We start from the raw sequence: 24983 nt of genomic DNA on the forward strand, positions 1-24983 counted from the left end.
TTCACAGGTGTTGGCACAAGGAACTACTACAGGAAGATCGGCTACGAGCTGGAAGGGCCTTACATGGTGAAAAGGCTGGACTGATGCCCCGGGAGGTCCTCGCCCCAACCAGCTGCTGGGAGGACAGGAGAGGACACAAGACTCATCCTGGAAAGAAAGCTCAAGGTGACAGACGTAAGCTAAAAACCAAAGCCTGCCAACTGCGAAGGACTTGCTTATGCCGGAGCCCACGGCAGCAGATAGGGCATCTCCTCTGGGGAGAGCAGTTCTGAGATCTGCCCGTTGCCCCCGGAGAGGTCGGGGACGTTTCACATGTCTCGTTACCTGCGTAAGCCTGCCCTGTCTCCGGGACAGGCTCTGACGCATTGCAATAGAGGACTGAAGCGTACGTGAACTGAAAGCTCTGGATTTGGGGACCCTATCGAACAGCCTAGTGGGAAAAACATCTGTTATTTCTATGATGCTGTCAGCGGGCTTTTCATGTTTCAGCATTGAAATTGTGTGGGTTATTCTGCAACATGAATTAATTCTTTCTCTGTGTGTGTGTTTATTTGTGCTGGGCTTGGCTGCTTTCTGTCCACCCCAAGCGATGCCGTTTGGTCCTTTTACGGTAGGAGACCATGAGGATTGGAAGCCATTACCTTGCTGGCGCTAGGAATTGAGATTAAAACTTAAACTGAATCTCCACAGTGACACACAACCATGGAGTAACTGACGTTAGAAGGGACCTCTGAGGTCTCTAGTCCAACCCTACTCGAAGCAGGTCCAATTAGATCAGGATGGCGATGCTTGAATATCTCCAAAGGTGGAGATATTCAATGGATGTGGATGGAAAGTCCACAGCGTCCAGGTCCCTGTTCCAATATTTGACCACCCATATGTTGAACAAGTTTTTCCTAATACCCGACTGGAGTTCACGGTGTTGCCTCTTGGCCTGTTGCCGTGCACCTCTGGGAAAAGTCTGCTTCTGGTCTCCGAGCTTCTCCTTGCACATCGCGTACTCCAGCGCCGTAACCGTCTTGGTGGCCCCCGCTTCCGTTTGTTAGTCTGTATTTCTGCCACTTCTCCAGCCCGTAACCCATCGATTTGGGCACGAGGATGCCGTGTGGCAGCAGTGGCACGGTATACAACCTCCACGTCCCTCCCTTATCCGCGTTGCCGTCATCTCACCGCAGCAGGCAGTCGGGTTGCTCAGGCACGATCTGCCCGTGGGGGATCCCTCCGGCTGTTCCCAACTCCCTCTTCTCCTCTCCGTCCCACAGCAGGAAAGGGCTTTGGGGAGGGTTTGGTCCCTATCTCTCCAGCGCAGAGGTGAGGCTGGCTGCCCTGGAGCTCCTCACATCCTCCTCCTGGTTCTCCTTGGAGATGGATGTGATGGTTGCCTTTTCCAGGCATCAGGAATGATAGAATTAAAGCTTCTTTTCGCGAACAGAGTGAGATGGGCTGTGAGAGCGAGCTGTGACCCTGGGTGAAGAGCTTCCACCTTCCTCACCTCTCCCCAGCCCTTTGGTGGGGTGGGGAAGGCCCAGGACACACAGGGCAGGTGGGCGTCCTTTGACATCAGCGATTCAGGGTTTTCAAAAGCCGCGTGCCTGGTGCTGCCCGCTTGACTTAACAAAATCAGAAGGGAGCGGCCGGAGCTCTGACCTCCTCCGCTTCTTTTTTATAGTATTTCAATCAAAAATAGAGTTGAAATCCAGAGTAGCGGCTTGTAGAGAAGTTGACATTTCGGGTGTTGCTCTAATAAATGACTCTGTCAGGAGCCTTCTGGAAACTTCGCCAATGACGAGCGTTCGGACACACGTGATTAACTCGGAGGAGGAGCGGCTCCGGGAGGAAAGCTCTCGCGGGGTCACCGGCCAGAACCGCACTGACGTCTGCTGACGCACGAGCGGCGAAGGCAGCGGCTGCCCGGGCAGCGTGGAAAAAACGCATCCTTGCCGGAGAGAACCGAAATACCTGGCAATAAAATGTTGATTATTGAAGGTAAACGCCAGTGTCCTGTGCTTTAGGGGCTGGGGAGTGAAAACCACAGAGCAGCTTGTTGGTGCCTAAACCCTGAGTGCGTTTGAGCCTCCTGCCCTGTACAGAGGGTTTGATTTAAAGAAGGGAGATGGAGGCTGTTGCTTCTTGATTTGTTGAACTGGTTTTTTTCATCCTCCAAGACACTGGTAAATGAGGCATGTTAAGCTTCTGACACCGTAAAAGCAGAGGAGGTGGAAAGGGATGCATTGAGAGGGGATGCAATTTCTGTGCAGAATCCTTGAAATTTTCCGTAAAATTTGTTGTTCTGGTACCACTGACATAATTATGAATCACTCTGACGCTTTCAGCTCTGACAGCCCAGTTTTTTTCAGGTACTGGCCAGAAAAGCTCACTGCCGCTGTGCGTCTGAAAGCGTGGCCCTCCGGCAAATCCAGGAAATACCAGATACGTTTATTTTGGTTGTTTTAACACCAGTGCGTTTTGAGTTTACTAGCAGCTTTATCAAGAAATAAAGCAATTTGGGGGGGGGAATCTTATTTTTAGCTTCCCATTTGTGTGTTCTTTCTGGGGCGATTTCGTGCTGCACTGGCTCAGCTTCTGCGAAACTCTCCGGGCTTGTCTGCACAGGCTCGGATTTGTTTTGAAGTGTGATGTATTGATTTGTCCATTCGATATAAATGCAGCCAAATGAATAGCTGGTTTGTACTCCTCTCCGAGCCATTGCTTCCGCCGGAGACAGGGAGTTCCTCCAACGCCTGTTCCTGGCGTATGTCCTGTCTGCTGCCGCTCTGCCGCGCCGCTGGGGTTTGGGATGGGGTCAGAGGGTCTCGGGCTGCGGCTCTGCGGCCGGCTCCCCTGCCCGGGCACGAGCAAGCCTCGCTGGGGCAGCCGGGATGGCCCGGGAGATGCGATGGTTTGAGGAAAGGTCCTGGGATGGCAGCCTGAGCTGCAGCTTCTTTACCCTTTGTGTGTCTGCCCAAGTTTAAAAATACAGTGGTATGTGTCAGTGGCCTATGGAGAGCTGGGGAAGGGAGGCGTTAGCAGGTGTGTGTGAATTTTCCATGGGTTTTAGCGTGGCTCGAGGGGGCTGCGGTTGCCCAGACATAAGTTCAGGCAAGATCGGTTCCTGCAGTGCGCTCTGCTGCTGGTGGTGTGGCTGCCGGGAGGGAAAAGCAAAACCACGCTTCCCTCTAAAGCTGTTGTGAAGGGTTTCAGGCTTTCTTGCGTTTGAAGTACACCGGGGCACGAACAGTAACAAAGCCACGAAGGCTGGTAAGATTTCAGGCATCTTTAGCTGCAAAAAAAAGGGGAGGCACAAAGGCAACATGAGCCCCTGTGGGGAGCAAAGGGGCTGTGCGGATCCTTTCCGTGGCGATGCTTGAAGCTTTGCGGCCACCTCTTGAGCTAGACTTCATTAATACGGGGTGACAGCGTGGGACCGGGTAATCCAAATAACAAACTGGGGAGCCCAGAGGGATCCTGGTGCGGCTGGAGACGCACAGCAAGTTTCCTACCGGTAGCCCTGCCCGCGGGGGATGTCGCTGTGACAGCGCGGACGTACAGACAGCGGCGCTTTGCGAAGAGGATTGTACACGACGGACGCGGTTGCCTTCTTTGCCAGGCCGGTGCCCGCGCCCCGGGTCATTAATGCTGGCTTGCGACGAATGTCTCGCGTTTAGGCGAAGTGCAGTCCTGGTGCTGGCAGTCGTCTTGGCTAACCTCTTCTGCAGTCCCTGCCGGGAAATAAATCAAACAAATCTTGGGTTTTTTTGTGGGTTTTGGGGTTTTTTTCCTTCTCCCACTTAAAAGTTCATGCCACTGGCTGGAGGTGAGCAGAGGGCCTTGCCCGGGGCGTGCAGGGAGGAGGAAGCGTTGCTGAGCACCAAAAACTTTATTACAAGAGAAATTGTCAGCTACGGTTTAGCTTGGCTGAGGTGTGTTGGCTTTTTCCTGGCCAGGCTGCTCGTTCGCAGGGTCCTGGTAGCCACTCGGCCACGCCAAGGACTTCTCCAGTTGGCTATGACCTGTTTTTTGCAATACTCTGAAAGTCTGGGTTATTATGTTAGGGTTTGGAGTTTTTTCCTCCATGAAAACAGCATCCACTTGAGTAGAGGTACATCATTCTTACAGAGCTGTCGTGTAATTAATTGCGAAAGGGAGAGCGGCTTTGAAACCCGGGAGCAGTTGCGCTTTGCTGCGGCCCATGAAGTGTGTCTGTCTTGCGCAGCCGTGAATCGCCCTGCAGTTCAAGGTCAGCTAAATGCAGGCAGCGTTGCCTTCAGTGGCCAAGCCTGGCATGTTCTACAGGGGACTCACGCAGTGGCAGAGTGTGGTGAAGCCTCCTGGATGGAAAACAAACAAAAAAACCCCACAAAACCCCCCCAAAAACCAAGGTGATTTGTGTTGACAAGCTGCAGCTCCTCCTTCTTCTCCCTTCGTGACGGAATGAGATCGATTAAGCAGACAAGGGCTTAGGCAACTGTTCCTAAGAGGAACAAAGTCAAGAAAACGCCATTTGCCTGTGAAACCCAACAGACCAAGGGCTGTGGCCGATCCCACGCCTGTGGAAGTGAAACCTGGGGCTGGGAAGGCCCCAAATTTCCTTGCTCCAGGTTGAAACGGTGCCAAGGGAGGATTCGGGCCACCGCTGCGGAGCAGGTGCTCGTGCTGCATCCTCCCGCTCAGTAACCCATCGCAGCCTCGTCAGGCAGAGGGCTTTTGAGGCCGATGCTCTCAAGCAAGAGAGCACCAGCGAGGGTTCTGCTCCCCCGCCTGTGCCCAGCTCCTTCGCAGCCGATGAGGAAAATAAGCAAGCAGGCATGAAGAAAGCAAGCCGTTAATGGAAGCTGCTCTCTCCTTTCTTGGGCAAACAGTGGTGACCGCCTTAAAATACTTTGAAGAAGAAAAAGGTGAGTCATGCTCATTTCTGCATTAATTTTAGCCTGTTAACGTTTCTCCTGCTCTAACTTTTTGGGACGCTAATGCTCTCTGCCTGCCTGCAATGGGACCTGGCCAAGCTGTGGCACAGGGGGGCCAGGTGACCGGGAGCTGAGGTGCAGCTCGAGCAGTAATAACCTGCTCAAGGCAGGAGCACCAGGGCTCGCGCCGTGATTTCGTTGCTGTAGTCTGGTGCTTTCTGACGTGAAAAGAAGCTCTGCCAGCTTCAATATTTCTCTTGCTTCTATTTATGTGCCTTTTCCTCATTGCTTTAAAATTATCTTCTGCCCCTGCCTTGGTAGTGCTGGAGCGGTTAGTGAAGTGCCTGCTAAGCGCGTCTCTCTCGCTGTAAGCACGAGGGCTGCAGAGCAGGTTTTTGCTTCCCCACGGCCACGGGAAGAAGCCCAGCTTTGCCCAGGAGAGCTGCTGGCAGAAGAACCCTGCTGAGGCTGTGGGACTGCTTCGATCTGCTGCTTCTTGGACCCTGGGGAGCTGTCACCTCCTCCTTTCCGATGGAGTGCAGCATCGGATCCCAAGGGATCAAAGCTGCTGCCCGGGGTCAGGCAGGCAGCCAGCTGGCTCCAGCCAGCACAGGCTCCATCTGTGAAGAAAGCAAAGCCCAGGCAAAGAGAACTGTGAGCCCCTTGCCGAGGCATGCTGTTGTCCCGGCTTTTGCCCTGGCTGCAAGCGATCTCTAAATTACCAGCATGGAGACAGGCAGGGACATGAGGAAACGGCCTCAAGTTGCGCCAGGGGAGGTTTAGATTGGATGTTAGGACACATTTCTTCCCCAAAAGGGTTGTCAAGCACTGGAACAGGCTGCCCAGGGAAGTGGTTGAGTCACCATCACTGGGGGTATTTAAAAGACGGGTAGATGTGGTGCTTCGGGACATGGTTTAGTGGTGGACTTGGCAGTGTGAGGTTAATGGTTGGACTCGATGATCTTAAAGGTCTTTTCCAACCTAAATGATTCTACGCGTATGTTTTTTAGACACGTCTGGGCCTCTCTGTCCTCTCTGCTTGGAGAACTTGATGGGCATCACCCTACTTGTATGGCTCTGCAGCAAAAAAAAAAAAAAAAACCCAGATCCACCCCAGCACCTGCACCCCCCCCGTCCCGTATCGCCACAAAACCACACCGTGGATACCTCCAGCCGGTTGCCTTGTCGGCCACAGCTGCCTGTTGGGCATCCCGGTGCCATACCTGTCCTCGCTGCCTGTAGCTCTGCAGGCAGAAGGGGTTCCCGCTCCTTGAAGCTACGCGAGTGAATGCGCAACCCAGATCAGGCAAGATGAACTCGGTGAACACGGTGATTCAACAACCTCTTCAGGTAAAAAAAAAAAAAAAAAAAAAAAGCTGTCGCTGGGAGCCATGGGCTCTGACGTGCCGGTGGCTTTTGGCAGAGCGCGGTGCTGAACGACTCCGGACGGTGAATCCTACAAGGTAGGAGAGCCGGCTCCAGGAGAAGGATGTCTGACCGCAGCCTAACAGCAGCAGGAAGCTGGAAATTTCAGAGCAGCTGGGAGATACCTCAAAAACGTGAGGTGTTCAAGCCTGAGATGGCCAAGGTGAAGCATCACCGTTGCAGGAACTGAGCCATAAAACAAGAGGACGCCAACACTGAGATAAACATGGTAAAGTAGGGTATGAGCGGCTCAGCTGCTCTGCTGTCATTAACGTTAAGGGCAATTTCTACATCCAGTAGACCCTTCTACATTTGCAAGGGATGAATTTTGCAGAATAGACGCTGCTCAGTTTGGGGAAAAATAAAAGAATATCTGTTTACAGATCCTAGTTCAACGCATCCGGCTGCAAACTCTAAGCCACAGTTAGCTCCGTTGCTTCCCGAGACCCCAGCAGCTCTATTCATTACCAAAAAAGTGAACTGGGGGAAAAAAACCGAAGAGAAATAGAGAAAAAAGAAAAAGGCGAGTAACCCAGAAATACCTCACGACACTGGGCAGCCTCTCTGGTGAGCCAGGTATTACCAGCGGCGCAGGGTGGCGGGGATCTGACCTGCTCTCAAAGATCGATCCCCTTCTGCCAGCTTGGGTTTTGTTTTTCTTCTTCGCTTGCATCCTTCACGCGGCAGCAGCAGGGGCTGCCTCCTGCCTTCAGTGCAATAAGCAGGCACGCCAGGGGCTCGGCGAATCTGCGGCGAATCTGTAAGAAAAGGAGAAAATTAAATCAAGAGAAGCAAGAGCCAGAAAGGAGCCTGATTTTAAAAAATACAGCAGTCACGATCCGGCTGTGCTCATCAGCTTTGTTTAATAAGAATAAGGAGTCGGTGGTTTGGAAAAACAAAGTTGAGGTAAAACGGCACTGCTCTGACCTCGGGTAAACAGCAGCACGAAACCTTTGGGCTCCTCTCAAGTCCTTTTCCAAACGGGCAAGAAGTGATTTGGCATCGATTTAATCGACGCCGCTGCCTGCTTCCCCTTTTGTCCCTTCCCTGTCTCAGCCGGCTGGCGCAGGGGCACGGATGGCTCTGCGGGATTTCATGCCCCAAGTCCCCTTCCGAAGGGCACCAGCCCCTGCACTGACTCGCAGAGCCGCTTTGGTGGTTTTAAACTCTTGCAGTGACATGCTTGACTTGATATTTTTTCTTTTTCCTCCCTCTTTCATTTGTTTACAATTGAGGGAGAAAGCCAAATGTGGTGGGTTTAGCCTCAATCTTTCGTGTGAGCAAAAGGCTGAGACTACTCAGTCTCAAACTGACAGCTAAATTCATTCAGCACACATCTGCAGCAGAAGTTGGTGCTGGTTTAAGGGAAAAGGTTAAAAAAAAAAAAGCAACAAAAACTCTTAAGTCAGTGTGTACGAATTCCGCTGTAGATGCCTGTCATCATTGATGCTTCCTCCCAGAATCTGTACGGATCTAGTTTTTGTCCAAATCCAGCTGATATCACGATGAAAATAATTAAATATAAGCTTTGTTCTGGCCATGTCTACCAGCAATTGTCATGATGGTTCTTGGGCACTAGACCTAGGTCCAAGCCTTACATACACACCTTATAAGCCTTACATATATGTATTTTCATCCCTGGAAGGACTTGATGCATCATCGCACAGCCCTTTCAGATCACTTCCCGGGAAGCCAGTGGTGAAACACAAGCTCAGTCCGCTGCTCCTGGGTCACACAGCCTCATGCAGGAGCATCCCTAGGAGACCCTTCCCTCTCCTCTGCCGCTGGGATTTCAAACTCCTGCATCATTGCACGTATCAGAGCCGTTCTAGAAATTTATTTCCCATTAGTATAGTTTCTTTAAGTAAACCTTGATGCCTCTGTTTTGCTTGGGAGCCAGCTCTCCCAGAAGGTTGGCTGGGATTAGGGGAGCCGGAGGTAGCAGGGCAATGAAACCAGGGTCTTCATGCCGGCACAGGGCGCGTGGGTGTCCGTGTCACTCGCTGTGGGGCTGGGACCCACATCCCGGCTCAGCGCAGCTTGCAAGACGTTCCCCAAGCCACTTTAAAAAAAACCCACTTTCTCAAAAACTTAAACCCCAGACTTTCTGGGGAAGCTGCAAGAGGGCAAGCGTCGATGGCTTTTGGGTTTTACGCCCCTGTGTGTACATCAGCACGTGGCGGGACGGCGGCTTCCACCTGCCCTCGTGCCCGTCTTCCTGGGAAACCCGGCCGCTCTGCGCTCCAGGCTGTTCTGCGAGCAGCCCTTTGAACAGGGAGCAAGCACAAGGCTGTGCCGAGCAGGAGCACCGCGAGGAGGTGTGAATAATGCCGGCAGACTGCGTGTTGTTTCCATTTAAAAAACAATTTAATCTAAATTCTCCGATCCTGCAGCTCTTTGAGAATAAAGGAAAGCTAAGCAAGCTTAAAAGGGAGCAAACCACTGCTTCCAGCTTCAAAAAGCCTCAGCAAAATCAATTAAGAGCGTACGAAGAATCTTGAAAGAACAACAGGGACTGACAGATTGAACCGCACGAGCTCATTACCTTTTCAAATCCTCTCTCTTTATGATGTTCCTGCGCAACGTCAGCCGTGGCACGTAGGTGTCTTTACATTTCGCCTGCGAGAGTACCTGGATCATGCTTTGCAAACAGAATGCAAATACCGCGTTTGTGTTTTATGCGCTGCGGAAACAGCCTCCTTTGGTGGGGGAAGGCAGCAGCTATTTAATGGAACAGAGGAGGAGGAACGACGGATGTGAACTGAGCGCTCCAGTGCTAAAGGTTTTAATTAGGAAATAGTCTGTATCCATCTCCAATAGATTAAGCTGCAGGTTTCCCCATTTTCCTTATTTTGCAAAAATATTTCTCTAGGTTCAGTCAGTCCCAAGAGTGATGCCGGTTCACTTCTGCACCCACCCGAGTCAATAACTTCGCTCTTACCTCTCCAGCCGTGAAGAAATTAAATTCCTCCTCCGAACCCTTCGCAAAGGGAACGTTTCTAGCTGGTGACTCAGGATCACAGGAGCGCCGTGGCCTGCAGCTTTCGCCGAAACCAGCCGCCGCGGCTCCCGTCCCTCCTCCTGCCCACGCCTGGAGAACAGGTCGGCAAATCTGCTTCCCTTATCTCGTCCTGAGCCCCTGCTGAGATGAGACGCTTAATCCAACCAGCTCCTGCGTCCCCCCCGCCTTGGAACGATCTGCACCTCCAGCCACCCCATCTGCGTGGTGGCTGCTTGCAGATAACTGCTCAGCGACAGGCGTCCGGAGCGCGTTCATTAGTCTTTGTGATTAACAGACCTGTGAATTCATTTAGTTCCAAAAAACGCTTCCCAGCAGCTGTAAGACTACCAGCTACGATGATGTGTTTAACGGACATCATAGGAAAAAAGACCTTCTGCTTCTGATGTCTGGTGAGATGTGCTGGGATTTACGATTAATGGAGGATTCTGCTAATGAATGATTTGGAGGCAATGCTTAATTTTAGAGAAAAATAGAACAGTATTGACTGACTTGCTCCTGACTGGGGACAGAAGCGAGTATTTAATTCTTCCCCGGATAAATTCAGCCCTTAGCTATCTTGCATCTCTGTGAGTGATGTTATTTGTCCCACTGGAAAAAACTAACTAGTCTGAAGCATCCTTAATCCAAAGCAATCAATTTAACTGCCTGCCTCGATGGACAACTCCAGCATTTAGAGAGGCTATTCTAACAAACCGCTCCGATGCACATGAGGGTCATTGCAGGGGAGAGAATAAAAATGGAGAACTTACACGTTTTTCCCCACCAAAGCAGAACAAAGCTTCACCTTCACTCTCTGTTCGCTTGAAATACAAAGCTGAATCACAGATCGACATTCTTCTCCGTTCTTTTCTCTTTTCTTCCAAGAGAGATTACGACCGTAGATATAAAAGAAAAACAATGGAGCGGTACATCCTTAGTCACCACTGCCTGTGCTCTGACCTAGGGAAAAATCAACACTGTCAAAGCCCCGCGAGCCGGGTGCTGAGCCGAGGCACCCGCTTGCGGCCCTGTCGCCCCGTGATGCACTTAGCACCGTTCTCTTCCTAAAATACGAAGTCCCGTAAGCGGCTATTGCTGGCAAATGTCTTCCTCCAGTCACCAAAGCAGCGGTTTTCACCAAGACCCAGCTACTTTGCCACGACAGGAGTGACGGGCAGGGATATTTAGGGTTCAGCGCTTTACGGTGAGAAAGGAGGACAGGAGCGTCGCCGTCTGCCCCAGGAGCTGGAAGAAAAACTGTCTACAAACAGGGCACCACAGAGGGAGCAGCTCCACCAGCAGCTCCACAACAGTTTAGGAACTCCCCGAACCAAAGGTTGCTCTAAACCACTGTCGGGTAACCGCTCCTAGATTTATCTTCCACAAGTAGGTGTGATTTACGCCCTCCGACATGTCTGCCATCACCAGGGAGTTCAGCAACTCGTGCTGTGTGAAACCCGCGCATCGCCCGGGCACCCCCTTAGTTCTCGTAGCACGAGGGGGGAGCGTCCGTTCCATAGAGACGAGTTCGTTTGCTCCGTAACATACATAATTTAACAAACTTCCCGTCCCCCGTTCCCAAATTGTAGGTCTTTCTTTGACAAAAACTTCTCTGTATTTTTCTTTTTTTGCTCAGCTGTATTATTATTAATGAGCTGCTTTTGAAACAGGAGAATACCATGGATTCATGCACTCTTCCATTTTATTCTGTTCTTTTCCCGGCTACAGACATTACATTTACCCTTTAGATCACTTTTGAATATCGAGCTTGTTTTCAGAGCGCTACACGCAGCCGCTCCAGGATTCTCCCCCCGCCGCCCCTTTCCCTAAGAAGTAGTCACTTAAATTAGAGGTTGTCATTGCATATATTCATTTACCAATTCACTAGGTATTAGAGTAAGACTTACTAACTTGCGGTACCTTAAAAAAAAAGTGTCATGTGATTCTAAAGAGATGCTCAGTATTACCACACTTTTTCATGCATTAGTAAAAAACCACAGCATTTTATTAATTTATGAAGTACAGAGTTTCAAGCGATTAAAGCATATGTACAGACTAGCTAAAAATACGTAGCAGCTGCGAGGATACTCGCCTAGCATGGCAAAACAAGGAAGAAAAGGAGTAAACAGCCATTCTTGTGCCCCGCAATTTTCTCGCGTGTTGCAAGGGTGCGCAAACCTATCTGTATTCCGGAAAAATGGACCTGGTCTCAACTAAAAACAGCCCTGGAAGACCACCAGCATGCTCTGAGGAGAGGTGGCAGAAAGCAGACAATAGAGGAGCCGTGGCTGCAGGATTAGGAAGAGAAGGATGAAGAAACCTTACTTCGGAACAGCAGCTCTGCAAAGCAGAAGAGTATTTATAACAGAAAGCTGCGTGGAAAGGAAAACCCAGCATACAGTCCTGAGTTATGATTCCCCAGAACTCCAAGACGAGTTAGAAATCAAGGCAACAACTAGAATTAGGTAGGACCGGGCTGTACTGCAGGTGTAGGGCTGCAATCAAAGCCAGACCAGAAGACAGAAGTGCTCTGCAGAACAGGGTGACTGCGGCTCTCAATAACAGAAGGTCCAGACCCCCATTTTCAGCTCGTTTCCAGTCACCGTACGGTCGGGCTGCACAGAGGCGTCAAGAGCTGAATGAGCTTCAAAGCGACCGTGTCTATCATTGCTGCACACACTTCATACGCCACTAGCGCTGTGTGACTAGGGATTCTCTAAATTCAAAAGTCAAGTTTAATTTAACAATTTGAATTAACTTAGTTTTTATATGTTCCCATGCCAGCTCTTTTCAGGGACCACTCCTGTTGGGCAGTCCGTTTGTTACCTGCTACAGCAACGGAGGTCAATTAATGCTTGTTTGTGCAGGACAAACATATTTTACAGCCTGGAGGAGCAGGTGAGAAAATGTTATGCTTCCCCATGGCAGGCCAGTGGAGCCTCTGGATAAAGTCATGGCAGGAAGAAAGATCCTTTCTGTGAATTTACCTTATGACACAATGCTTATAATACAGTCTTCTATATTGCAGCCACAATCTTAGTAGAGTAGGATGGGGGGAAGAACTATATAAGCTATTATTTTTAACAGAAATACATGTATTTCTGTCCTCTGTGTGGCATAGGTGGCGCAGAGGGGCTCACCACGTTACCTTTCTTTTGGCAGTTTATTCCTTTCCTACAAAAGGAAGCTGTCCCTGAAGGACGCCATTTCACCTCTGCACAACAGAAGAGCATGGGAGGAACCTTTGCCAGGAGCTCCCAGCTCCTTAAGAAAAGCGAAGATCAGCAGTAGTTTACAGATACGTTAAAATATTTTTCAAACAGGGTGCAAATTAGACTCCCCATTTACCTGCCAAGATTCCAGTTCAGTCCTTTTCATTTCTCTTGTAAGAACAGCTGGCACAAGCAGCTAACACAGCAGGAAGCATGATTCCTTAAACTACTTTAAGTGTTAGTGACGCATACGTTCTAATCAAGAGTTGGCATCTTTAACATTCTTTGTATTTATTTTAAGAAAGCATTTTAGTTAATCTAAGCAAGAATATTCAAAAGCTACTGTGAAGAAAATACATTTTTGTTTCTGCTCAAACTTTTCAGAATAGACACTGAACACTTTGCCAGCTCATTCAGCAGACATCACTCAGTTACGTGGCCAAGCAACACGGAGCGAAGAATTACACGCACAAAAAAAAGCTCCAATTAAACCTCCTAAAGACAACTTCTGTGCAAAGGACAAGCAACATGGCATTATCAGTGAGAAGCCAGGGCTGGAAAGGCAGTCAACACTCAATGGGGCAGAGAAGCCCGTCTCCAGACAGTTTCTGCACGTTTCTTTGCCGTCCTTCGAAAGGGCAGTCACAGGACGGCAACAAAAGGATGCACAAGGGTTGCTTTGAAAAGAGCAAGTTCAGAAACTCCTCTACGACTGTGCCGAGTACGGCCAGACAGTCAAGGTCACCCCAGCCAAGTTTTCACCTACGCTACTGGCTGCATAAAAGAACGCAAATATAAAAACACCGAAGCTTTGCATAAAAATAGATTTTTTTGTAGTTCTCCTCTTAAAATTACTGTACAAATAAATAAAGTTATTGTCCATTTAAATATAACCGTTCGGGAAAACTGGAAGCCGCAATGGTATTCTGATCGACCCACTCATTCCAAAGGAAGGCAGAGCTGTTCGCCATCTCCGAGGCCTCCAGATCACAGCGGGACACGATACCTGCAAAGGAAATGCGCCAAAGTTGCAAAATAAAATACTTCTTGGCAAGAGCGTTGGCCCGTGCCAAAGGTCTCCTGGCCCACTGTTCTGCCTCGGGGACATCCGTAGCATACGTACGCTTAGGGAAGAGCACAGGGCAGGTACACAAGCAGGCTTTCCTCAGTGAAAAAATCCCAGTTCTGAGCAATGGTTAACTTAAGGACTTCCTGAATCACAGGTTATATCCATATCCTTGTCTTTAAATTCATGAGAGAAAACCCATTTAGATGTTTTCCACACTGTTCTGAGGAGATTTAGTGTTTGGCTGCCCTACACTGTAGAGTTCATCGCCCTGTGATAACAAAGCATTATGGAAAAAAAAGTATCATCCTCTGTTTGATTCAAACTTGCTATTGGAGAATTTCTTCTGAAGCACCTAGATTTAGCATTGCGAGAAACCCTTTTCAGCTTCTGTGCTACTCCTGATTTCAGATGAGGCAAGTCGGATATGAAATCGGTCTGTTTTCTGGACTGAAGCATCCATGAATCGGTGTTTAAGACAACCCCATTTTAGAAAGGCGAGCTGGTTTTCCTTGCAGTCCGCACTAACACAGCGGCTGACAGCAGTTTCAGCAGCGTGAGACTAGCGCCTCGTGGCGTGGAGCGCTGTGCCACAAGTCATTGCTGCATCAACTCCGATTACACGCCAAAAGCAAGCATAGTAGGTATTCAGCTAGCTTCCTACCGAACAGGAAAATAAAATAAATGAAGAAGATTGAGACAGAAGGGGTTTTCAGCGATATGTCCTGGCTGTACTGGCCTTTTTCTTCTGAACCTAGTCTGCAAACCTATTTACCATTATGGTTTCGTAATGAAAAAGGAAAGTCAACGCTAGTAAGCCTGACAGTGTGCTGCTAGAGCCTTTTTTTTCCCTTCCTCTTTATCCTTACAAATTCCTCTATAGCAGGCTAACCACTTCAGGGCTGGCCTGCCAACTAGTGGTACTGTCGCTATTACAGTATGCCAGGCCTCCTGTTTCAGGTGGGAGTCCCCAGAACTGCAGATCCTAGCAGACTAATCGAGTAGTTTTCAGCAATAAAACTGATTTTTTTCTAGACAAAAAGAAGCATTGGTCTTGTCCACTGAGATTTCAGTAAAGCTTTCGATGTAGTACCACACAAGAAAGTATTAGATAGTCAGGACAAGACTGGGATTAGTAAAAAGGAAGATCTAAGGCAGTTAACCTGTCCCAAGGGAAAACTGAAATGGGTAATTTGGAAATGAAGAGGCTAGAGTAGAGTTTTATCAAGATTGGCACAGGTAATGGACTTGTTTAATTAATGTTTTCACTAACAGTCTTGGCACAATTAGAAGTGTGCCGACGACACAAAGCTGGAGGTATTACGGTTATAAAAAAGGGTCGTTCACCGTTTCTTCTAACTGACAGGGGATGAAACTCAGTAACAGAAAACATAAGGTCATGCATCTGTGAACAAAAGTAACTGCTGTAACCCAGAATGTTATTGATTTGAAGCAACTCAAGTCAAAAAGGGCTTTAGGATACAGAGTCATTATGAGAGGATTAAGTGATACAGATATGAAAGGAGAGATGTGATCCTGGAATACATCAGGAGGAATATTTCCAGACTAGATAGTAAACACTAGTACTTTACAAGGACCTGAAGAGACTCGTCTAGAGTAAGCGCAGAAATTCTTTGTATGTGGAGGAGATGGGGGAGCCAACCTCGATGGAACCAACCAACCAACCTTGGACAGGAAGAAATGCTGCTAAGGTTACAATTGTTCTCTATAAAATAGTTCAGAATGGGCAAACACCCGGGAAGGAGAAGAACATTTTAAGCTAAAGGACAAGTCTGTCACAAGATCAAGAGTATGAAAGTGATCAGAAATGCATTTGTGTTGCAAAGGACAGTGTCCTTAGCTATAAGGACAGCCAGATGCTCAGTCTCAGTGACACTATCGGACACAAAAACCTTTATTTCTATGACGCATTTATCAAATAAATTCTAGGATATGAAGCCCATGATAGCAGAAGACAGGACTTGAAAATCCTGGAAACTCCCTTCTGGATTTTCATTGCTCTGCTGAAAGACACAGAATCTGACAGACCATCTTGCATTTCATGTCAGACGTTCAAACTTCCATCAAGGCAGATACTCAAGAGGCCATCAAGAACTCACAAGGATTTGGATCAAATTTTTTTTTTCAAAGTGGGCACATCAAATCAACAGTCTCACTGCAAGACTCGGCCAAGACCACCAGACTTCCAGTCCAGCCTTTTCCAAGACATTCTTCAAGACCTTCACATGTTAAACAGTTCAGGACAGGAAGCTCCTCTATCATCTGGTGCACCCAGCTCTGATACGCTCTGAGCATTAAAAGTGCTTTAATTAAAAAAAAAAAAAAAAAAAATTTTTGTCTTTAATCTGACAGTTACTATCATACCTGAATACCATATTTAAGATGCACACCTACAAATATACAGTAACTTTGCCCACTTCAGCTTTTATTTAGTTAGCAGATATATTATAAAAGCAACAAACAAGCATGGGTAAATGCTGGAGTGATGGCAGAAATCTGCCCTCATTTGTGGAAATAGATGAGGTTTAGGGTAAAGGACAGGCTGGCCCAAATGCAGACAGCATAGCCAATTCCCTGAACAAATACCATTAAGGAGGCAAAAGTTTCTTTGTTGGACGTACTTCAACCAAATTCCTTTTCCCAAACGTTTATCGAAGGCTTTTCTTCTTCTAGTTTGACTGCATCTTTCTATCGCTGAATTTTCAGAACTGCTACAGGTCACATTTGATTTAGAGGGCTTTGGCCTGGAGGTCAATAACAGAAAATCCCCTGTAAGCTCAGACTAAATATGGAGCAGCCTGGCAGAGACACTAACCTGAACGTCCTTCGTCTCTATGAGACAGAGCGTTGACGCTTTTTGCCGTAGGAGATTTGCCTGATTCGGACTTCTAGTTGGAAGGCATCCAATCTTTCCTTTGGGTTAAAAGCCAGCATATCGTGCAGGAGCTTGCAGAGATCATCCGGCATGGACTTCTTGTTCTTCAGGGGAATTTGTAATTTCATGTTGGGATTCTCCAGCAACGCTTCTCCGAGGGGAATAAGCTCCTTGCCTTGGCAGATGTAAGTTCCTGAACACAGATTAGAAGGAGTCAGGTTATACAGGTAGAGGAAAGTCTACACAAAATGCTGTCATGTGCAGTACAGGTAGACAATCTGGAAAACAAAACATCTGAAAGATTACCGGAAAGATCACTTATTAACAGGCGACCGGCAAGTCAAATATTGGGAGAGGTTGTTATCAGAAGAGGCTTTTACTTTCAAATAGTAATCAAGATGTTGCACAAGGCTGTGTGCATAACTGTGCGTGGAACGGAGGGAGCAAGTTTAAGCATGGCATGCTTGTCAAGCAGTCATATGGATCATCTGCAGAGAAAATGGGCTGCTGAAATGAACTTCCTCCATTTTACTCGGTTTCACACTACTAGCAGACTCGGAAGCTCTAGAAGAGGGAGGGAGACCGTGCTTGGCTGAGGTGACTTGAAAGAGTTAAACACAAAACTTATTTGCTCAGTTAGTCAAACAATTTTCAATTAAAATGACAGCATATGCCGTTTACCGTTAGCCAACTTCTCCTCGGCAAGATTAAGGAAGGGAAATGTAAATTTGCTCCCGGTAATCTAAATAATTTCACCGGTTCTTGAAAATGATTAACCGGCTTCCAAAACAGACAGTAAAAACAGCTTTGCTCACTCAAGCTGTTCTGCCCCTGCACCAAGCAAAGAATAAATGTTTCAAAGGCAGTGACCTCTCTGTGTATAGAAAAGGTTGGCCTTGCAAACTCCTTATCTCAAGTTGGCGGGTAGCTATTTTAATGAAATCTGTTCGTGCTTTGGTCTCAGCTGCAACCATTTGCTTGTTTCTGTAGGCAGGAACTAAAACATTTATCAATGTTTGGCATTTTAAAAAGAAATAAATAACAGAATTAGAACTGAACCTACTTGGAAGATGAAAAAAAAATAATTAAAGGGGTAGCGCAATAGCTTCTCAAGCTTCCTCTGTAGAAATTCCTTTTAAGAATTTAAACATTTAAAAGACAGACAGACAGGTATACTATGATCTCAGAGCCTGGGTAGATGTCTTCAATTATTATGCTAATGTGCATGACTGGCATTCTCTCCTCTCGAGACGGGTTTTCCACTGCAATATACTTTTCTGAAATCATTTAGTACAAAGTATTTCAAGCGTGCGTATATGTGGGGGATTTGGAGGAAGGAGGCGGTAGCTGGGGGAGAGAGAGAGAGCAGGCCATCGGACGAGTCATCCCTGCGAGATCTTGCATCTCTAAACTGTGAGGAAACTCAGCCAGATGGCAGTGAAGCTTATCTAAACATCCTTTCCCAGTTTATTATTTGGCTCCTTGGAACATCCTTTCAGTGCTCCGAGTGATCCCGTCCCTTGGTTATGCCAAGTCAAGGATACAAGCGAACCCATAAGCCCAATTCCAGAAAGGTTTTGGTTTTAAGAGCATTCAAATCATTTCTGAGCAAATGGAAGTATACAGATACTAAATCCTCTATCAAGAGCATAGCTGCAAGACAGATGCCTCACCAACAGCTACGAGTTTTTTTCCTCTTACAATTCTTGAGCGACAATAAGGGCCAATTCCATTTTTGAAGAGCATTCCTTAGGGTAAGGAAGGCCTGACAGCAGAGAAGCCAGAAGTGATCTTTCCCTTAACCTTTAAATCCCCCAGAGTACTTTTGAAAAGTCTGGCAGAAGGAATGATCTTCCAAATAAAATAATGATTTGTAAATATAAAAAGCATTCCCTCTGCCTTAGTGACACGTCTTCAAGACCTGGAAACCCTGCGTGAGAAGCAACCAAATTAGGAGCAAGGCATGCTGAAGAAAAAGAGATTTCTTTGCAGTTCTCTTAAAAACAAAAACCCAACCCCCCCAAAAACCCCAACTTTGGGTTTCTTTGGGTTGCAAGGTGCTTGCAAATTCCTGGAAAAAGCCACATCCAAAGCATATATGCCACAGCATTTGTAACTATGCCTGGGAGAACACCTCTCAGAGGATCCCTCCAGATCCAGAACGTCCACTGACAACAGGACAGCACTGATCTGATCCTCACCGAGCAATTCCTTCTCAGTATCCCCGTCTCGGAAGGTGATCCTCTCGACCATAGCCCAGAAAATGATCCCAAGGGCAAATATGTCAGCCTTCGCAGTGTAGTGACCTTCCCATACTTCTGGAGCCATGTAGAAGTTTGACCCACAGGCAGAGGAGAAGCGATGCTGGTTCACATTCCCTTTCCCCTGACACACCTTGCTGAGGCCAAAATCTGCTACCTGCAAGGCATAAGAAGAAAAGCGAAATAACTTATTCACAAACATCACGTTTACAAGCGTGTTTACAAACAGCGGCTCAGTGAATTCCACTCGGAAATCCATCACAGCGCGGCACTGACACTTCTCGGGTGGCAACCCCGGTGAAACAAAGAGCTGATTATTTCCTGTTAGCCGGCCATTCCCCAGCTCCTTTCCTGTTGTTTGTTCCCCTTCCTAAGATGGGCGAAACAGGTACCTGAGCATTATCTTTCTGTGAAGTTCACTCTGATTACATCTAATTGGGCATAAACATACCTTGAACAACACCTACAGTAGAAGTGGCTCTTACTGTTCCACGGTGAGTGCACTGAATCTCTTGCATTACCATTATTATCCATAGTGATTAAGATGACATTGATTTAAGTGTCCCTTGACGGCTCTACAGGTCGAAGTACAAATACCATTATTGATCTGAATGGTCAAGCCGTGAATTATCTGAATGCACCGGCCTATTATTTTATGTCTAACTACGGGAACTCTCGGGATTGAAAGTTCAGGAATGAGCTGGCTCCCAGCTTTTCCAGCTCTCTGAAAAGCAGCTGTATAGACTTTCAGTCTGGTGCTACAAGAAAGGCAGCTAGCTAGTCTTTACCTCAATCAGGGCACCAACATGAAGCACAAAGACATTCCCCACCTCCCCTGAACATCAATATGTGCTTGAGGCAGCAATATTGGAAGCGCTAGCTGTTGTAACAGGGCAGTGTGTTCTTAAAGTTTAAGGCAACAGAAGATATTGCTTCATTTTTGACTGGTCGTGATCTCTCTGATTAGCTAGCATGCAGAAGTTAGACAGCCCTGAACTGCTCCTCTCAACAGGATAAGCAGTGGATGAAGGACGTTACAGAAACACACCATCGTGACCTCTACTTCCTTCCAAGACTCCTAAAAACAAAGCCCACAACTGACATCAGATGTTCTGAGTGCGCTTATTACAAGTATCACAAGACTTACCAAAAGCCCATTCGACAGCACGTGATGCGTAAGCATGTAGATCACATACTCGTTACACCAAAGTTTTATTCCCTTACCTTTACTATGGGACTTCCACGTCTGTGAGAAATCAAAATATTGTCGGATTTCAGGTCTCTATGCACTATCTGGTTTCTGTGCAGGAAAGCCACGGCGCTGCTGAGCTGCCGCATGAAGCTGTTATTCAGCTGAGCATCCGGGCTGCGAGACAGCAGGTATTCGTTCATGTTGCCACCGTCACAAAACTCCATCACAAACCAGAGAAAGCAGGCCGATTTGGGATCCATGCACCTCCGCCCTTTCAGGCAGGTCTCAATTAGCAGCAAATGGCTGTCTGATTTCCTGTAACGATGACTAATCGGCTGAAAGACTTGGCCGTTCTGCAGGATACACTCCTCCAACTGGATCACGTTTTCATGTTGCCTCTGGATGCTCTGCAGGGCCCAGAACTCTTGCAAAGCCAGTTCTACGTTTTCGGGCACGTTACAATGCATCCTTTTTACAGCTACTTTGCTTCTAGTTTGATTAACGATGGCCTCATAAACCACCCCATAGCTCCCTCGACCCACTTCTCGAACGATGCTGTACTTGGCTTCCGTAGCCATCCCTCACTTCGGCCCAGCGAACAGCAAATCAGAGGAAAATATTTGAACTCATGGCAATCGGTCGTCACCTGCAGTAAAACCCTGGAAGAGAAGGGGATAAAAAGCTTAAAACTCTCCCAAACAAAGCAGCTTACCAACGATCAACTGCAAATACTTCCAACCGGTATCAATTTTAGCGGTACACGCATCAGTATGTGATGCAGCTGCACAAGGACCAACAGCTAAACCGGGGTTTTAAGAGAAAGGCTATATCCATGGTAACTTTGAGACATTATCAAGCACAATCCTGACTGCACAGTGGGATACAACCACCTGGGAAGTGACATCGATTTACCCACAGTGGATGAAGTTTAGCGAGAAAGAAAAAGCACTATGTAGACACGTTTCCTAAGCAGGGCAGGAAAGGGAAGACAAGACCCCTGGGTAACAGCTGAACTTACTTTTACCAGAATTGACTTTTAAAGAAATAAAGTTAGCCAGAAGTGCCAGTTTGGCACTAAATCTTTCACCCTCACTTTCCCCCCTCGTAAATTTACTTAGCCATCAATGGCTACATGATGTCCCTGCACTTCCACTACCAATTTTCTACCAGTCCATGCCCTGATACTCACCCCCTTTCTCCATCTCACCCTCTTCCAAACCCTTCACAAGCCTTACACTGCACTTCCCCTCCACCTCAAGCTCCCTGTCCCACTCCCAGGCCCCCCACCCCAGGTCGTTCTTCACTTCATTGTCTAGTACAGGTTCCGCTGCAATTCTCATGGTCTCTCATTCAGTTCCCCCCCTCCCCAGCCCTATCCCCTGGTAACCCTGCTCCCTTTTCAGCCTCTCATTTCACTTCTCCCTACGCCAGTGCTCTTCAATACCGCCCCAAGTTTTGCCCCCTAATAACACATTAATCATTCTCTGTTTTCATGCCCCACATGTTTCTTTCCTGATCCCCTTATCCCTTCCCCCTTCAAACCTCCCCCCTACTCTGGACCCCACCCGCTGCTGCCTTCAAAGCCCCCACTTCCCCCCAAATTCCCCTCCCTTTCCAAACCCTCAGTCCAGCTCCCCCAACCTAACCCTCCTCTTCCCAAACCCCCCAGCTTCCTTCTCAATCCCCCTCCCTCCTCCAGCTCCATCCCCCAGCGGTGCTCCTTTCCCAAACCTTTCATCTTCCCACCCAGCCCTCCCAACCCTCTCCCGCCCTATTCCCCACTCCTCTCCAAAGCAGCCCCCACCACAGTCCGAACCCCGACCTCCCCCCAAACCCACTCCCACTGTAGCCCAGCCCCACCCCATGGCATAACCACACCCCCTCCCTGGGTCCAGCCCCCCCCTTTCCCCATCTCTACTCACCCCAGCCCCCTCCCCACCTCAGACCCTTTCCCCATCCCCCCCTCCCCCCCCAGCCCCTTCCCCACCTCCACCATCCCCTCAGGCCCAGCTCTTCCCCACTTCTTACCTAAGACCCCTTCCCACCTCAGGCCCCTCGCCCACCTCCCCAGCCCCTGTCCCCTTCCCCACCTCTCGCCTGCCCCTTCCCCACCTCCGCATCCCTCAGCCCACCTCTCCCACTTCTCACCTAAGACCCCTTCCCCACCTCAGGGCCCTTGCCCACCTCCCCATCCCCTGTCCCCTTCCCCACCTCAGGGCCCTTGCCCACCTCCCCATCCCCTGTCCCTTCCCCACCTCCACCATCCCCTCAGGCCCACCTCTTCCCAGCACCTCAACTAAGACCCCGCGGCCACCTGAGGCCCCTACCCCACCTCAGCCCCCTTCCCCACCCCCTCAGCCCCAGCTCCTTCTCTCCCTCAGCCCCTTTTCCCACCCCCAGCCCCTTCCCCACCTCCACCATCCCTCAGGCCCAGCTCTTCCCAGCACCTGGCCTAAGACCCCTGCCCCCCTTCAGGCCTCTGCCCCACCACCCCCTTCCCCGCCAGCCCCTCAGGCCCGTCTCGTTCCCGCTTCCACTCGCCTCAGCCCCTTCCCCAGCCGTTCCCTCGGCTCGGCCCGGCCCGGCCGTCCCGGCTCCCCCTCTCCTCACCACAGACACCCGCTCGCGCCCGGCCCCACCGCCACTGCCGCCGCAATTCCCGCCACAGCCGCGCGTCCCCGCCCACTGGCCACAGCCGGCCAACCAGAAGGAAGGAGGCGCGGCCGAACCAATCACAAGTCAGCGAAGGGGGGAGGTGGGGATGAGGCCGTCGCCGGACCAATCGGCGAACGCTTCGCCTTCCCTGGCTCAAGCAGCCCGGGTGGGGAAAGTTCTGCGCCTGCGTGGTAGTGGCAGCGCGGAAGAACTACAAGTCCCAGCAGCCTCTGCGGCGGAGGACAGGTGCCGGCGAAGGCCAAACCTCCGCAGGACGCCGCGTGTGCGGGAGCTGGGGGCCGGCGTGGCGGGGGCGCTGGGCGCGACAGCAAAGGCTCTGTCCTCCCCATCCGTCTGTCTGTCTGTCTGTCTGTCTGTCCCCTTGTCCCGGCGGTGCTTAGCGAGGCAGTTGTACAACGCAGGGAAATGCAGTCGCTGCCCCGCCTTCGCCTCCTGCCTCTGGTTTGGCCCCGATGATTTTTTTAAAAAACTAAATAAATACAATTTTTTGGAAATTTTCGGCAGATAGCCCGAGGGTACCCAGCCCAGCCAGGTCCCGCTTCCCCTTGAATCAGGGTCCCGCTGCAGCCCCCCCCCCCAAGACACGGCGCATCAAACGCCTCAAAAAGAGCGACAGAAGGATGCGTCCCCATCCCAGAGCATCACTTGGGGGTTCACCCCGAACTGTGGGGCACTCCCTTGTTCTCAACCCCAGGCCTGGGTTCGGACCGTGCCTCCGAGGAGGAGGAGGACGGGGTTTCACCATGGGCAGGCGGATTTCCAGCTCATCTCTCTTAATTTGCACCATTTTCAGGCAGTGGAAACGTGCCTTTTCGATCTGGTTTCTTATTTCCCTCTGTGCTGCAGCCGGGAGAGAAAACCGGGTGTGCACAGGCGAGACGGGGCATGGGAGTTTCCCCACCGCACCTGCAGAAATTAATAAAACAAAACAGTTTTTAATGACCCGATTTCGCCGGAAAATGGAGCCATTTGCTGATATTTTAATTTATAGAGAGTGACTGGATTTGGTTGCGTGGCTGGGGGGGGGCAAATTTCTCAGCGGGAGGATTTCAGACCATCCCACATTTTGTTCCCACTCCTGTTTAACTCCGTCTGGCCGCATTTCCAAACTAAAATACAATTTTACGAGGTGTCTTTGGGGTGTGCAGTTGAGTTGCTGGAGGTATCTGTGTCCTAAATAAGCCCTTAACGCTGATGGGGTTGGGAAGAAGGACTGGCAAGAGGCAACTGGGACCATCTCCATCCCAGCAGTAAGGGCTGTTGTGGTCCTCCAGCGAGAAAACACTTGGAACATCCACCCTGGTTGCACTTGCATTAGGAATTGCAACCGAATAAAAACCCACAGTGGTCCCACACGTCATCCCAGGGGACAGCGATGGGGACCTGGGGGTTGCAGCTGGGTGCCGGCCCCGAGGACCGGAGCATCCCGGTCCCCCGGCGTTAATCAGCAAGGCTGAGGAGGTTTCCCCCACGGCCAACCTCTGCGTGGCCATCACACACCCTCAATATTGGTTTTAATAACGGCCGGCGCTCCCGATATGAAATAAATCCACAGCATCGGTCTGAAATATTTCCTTGCATCTTAAAAACGAGGAGCCAGACCCAGGGATGCTGAGTCACCCCCCCGGGGGCACGTCAGCCCCAAATCCTGGCTCCACGTGGAGATGCTATGGGGAGGATGAGGCCGGTGGGATGTCGGGTACCACCCCGTCGCCTTCCCAGCCATGTCCGGCTGGCAGGGAGGATTTTAATTGCCTCCGCTGGATTTTTATTCCCTTATTATCATGGCAGCGTCCTTCAGCCACCGCAACGTCCCGCAGTAAGGAGCCCACGGCTCGTCCCTCCTCCTCTCCCCTTCCAGCCGCCCATCTGCTTGCTGCATTTCTGTATTTTATCCTGGAAAAAAGTCATTTTCTTATTAACTTTTCTGCCCATGCAGGCTTTCCTAGACCTCTAGCACGTCTGCTCCGAGCTGCCTCTTTCCCCATCCCGTGTGAGAGGACCACCCCATCCTTCTCACCCCTCTCCCAGCATCACCCACAAACCCACTCCAGCTATCAGGGAGAATCATGATTTTTACATTTGGGTTAAAAAAATAATTAAGCATCAAGAGGACCGGTGGTGCCATCGGTCTGTCCTTCCTCACCCTGCGCGGCATCCAGCACCGGCTCCCCTTTGCTCCTGCAAATGCATCGCCCCACGTGTCGAGGTGTTGGGGGGGAATATTTTAGTGGAGCAATCTAAATAAATAAAGATAAAATAAATCTAAGCCCTGAATGCTAAACATCGGGCCTGCTGGGACAGTTTGGACTCTATTAAAAAGCGCTGCACATTCCTCTGGTGACTCAGA

At 49.4% G+C, this 24983-nt stretch overlaps 2 protein-coding genes across 3 annotated transcripts in view; one reads left to right on the plus strand and one right to left on the minus strand.

Moving 5' to 3' along the window:
- ELP3 (elongator acetyltransferase complex subunit 3) overlaps positions 1-534 on the plus strand; it is a 91442-nt gene extending 90908 nt beyond the window's left edge. Inside the window, exon 15 of the mRNA XM_050893733.1 lies at positions 8-534. Within this exon, the coding sequence (XP_050749690.1) occupies positions 8-84 (77 nt within the window). The 3' untranslated portion in view covers positions 85-534. The remainder of the gene's footprint in view (positions 1-7) is intronic.
- Positions 535-11248: 10714 nt separating this feature from the next.
- LOC127014668 (serine/threonine-protein kinase PDIK1L-like) lies at positions 11249-20605 on the minus strand. 2 transcript variants are annotated; one of them, XM_050894163.1, is made up of 4 exons: positions 19990-20605; positions 18706-18922; positions 16445-16697; positions 11249-13548 (listed from the first exon to the last, which is right to left on the minus strand). In XM_050894163.1, the coding sequence occupies exons 1-3, from the start codon at positions 20533-20535 to the stop codon at positions 16462-16464; spliced, it is 999 nt and encodes a 332-aa protein (XP_050750120.1). In that variant the 5' UTR covers positions 20536-20605; the 3' UTR covers positions 11249-13548; positions 16445-16461. The 2 variants fall into 2 exon arrangements, with proteins under 2 accessions (XP_050750120.1, XP_050750121.1); XM_050894164.1 differs by lacking the exon at positions 11249-13548 and adding an exon at positions 15690-15932.
- Positions 20606-24983: the final 4378 nt, after the last annotated feature.

Source organism: Gymnogyps californianus, chromosome 3 (assembly GCF_018139145.2).
Source record: "Gymnogyps californianus isolate 813 chromosome 3, ASM1813914v2, whole genome shotgun sequence".
Taxonomy (NCBI): domain Eukaryota; kingdom Metazoa; phylum Chordata; class Aves; order Accipitriformes; family Cathartidae; genus Gymnogyps; species Gymnogyps californianus.

Bases quoted from the DNA above. Each gene is read 5' to 3' on its own strand.
- LOC127014668 (XM_050894163.1), bottom strand. From the start codon at position 20,535: ATGGCTACGGAAGCCAAGTACAGCATCGTTCGAGAAGTGGGTCGAGGG. The intron at 18,923-19,989 runs GTAAGGGAATAA...TATGCCTTGCAG, and splicing joins GTGGAAGTCCCATAGTAAAG to GTAGCAGATTTTGGCCTCAG. The intron at 16,698-18,705 runs GTGAGGATCAGA...ATCTGTGTTCAG, and splicing joins TACTGAGAAGGAATTGCTCG to GAACTTACATCTGCCAAGGC.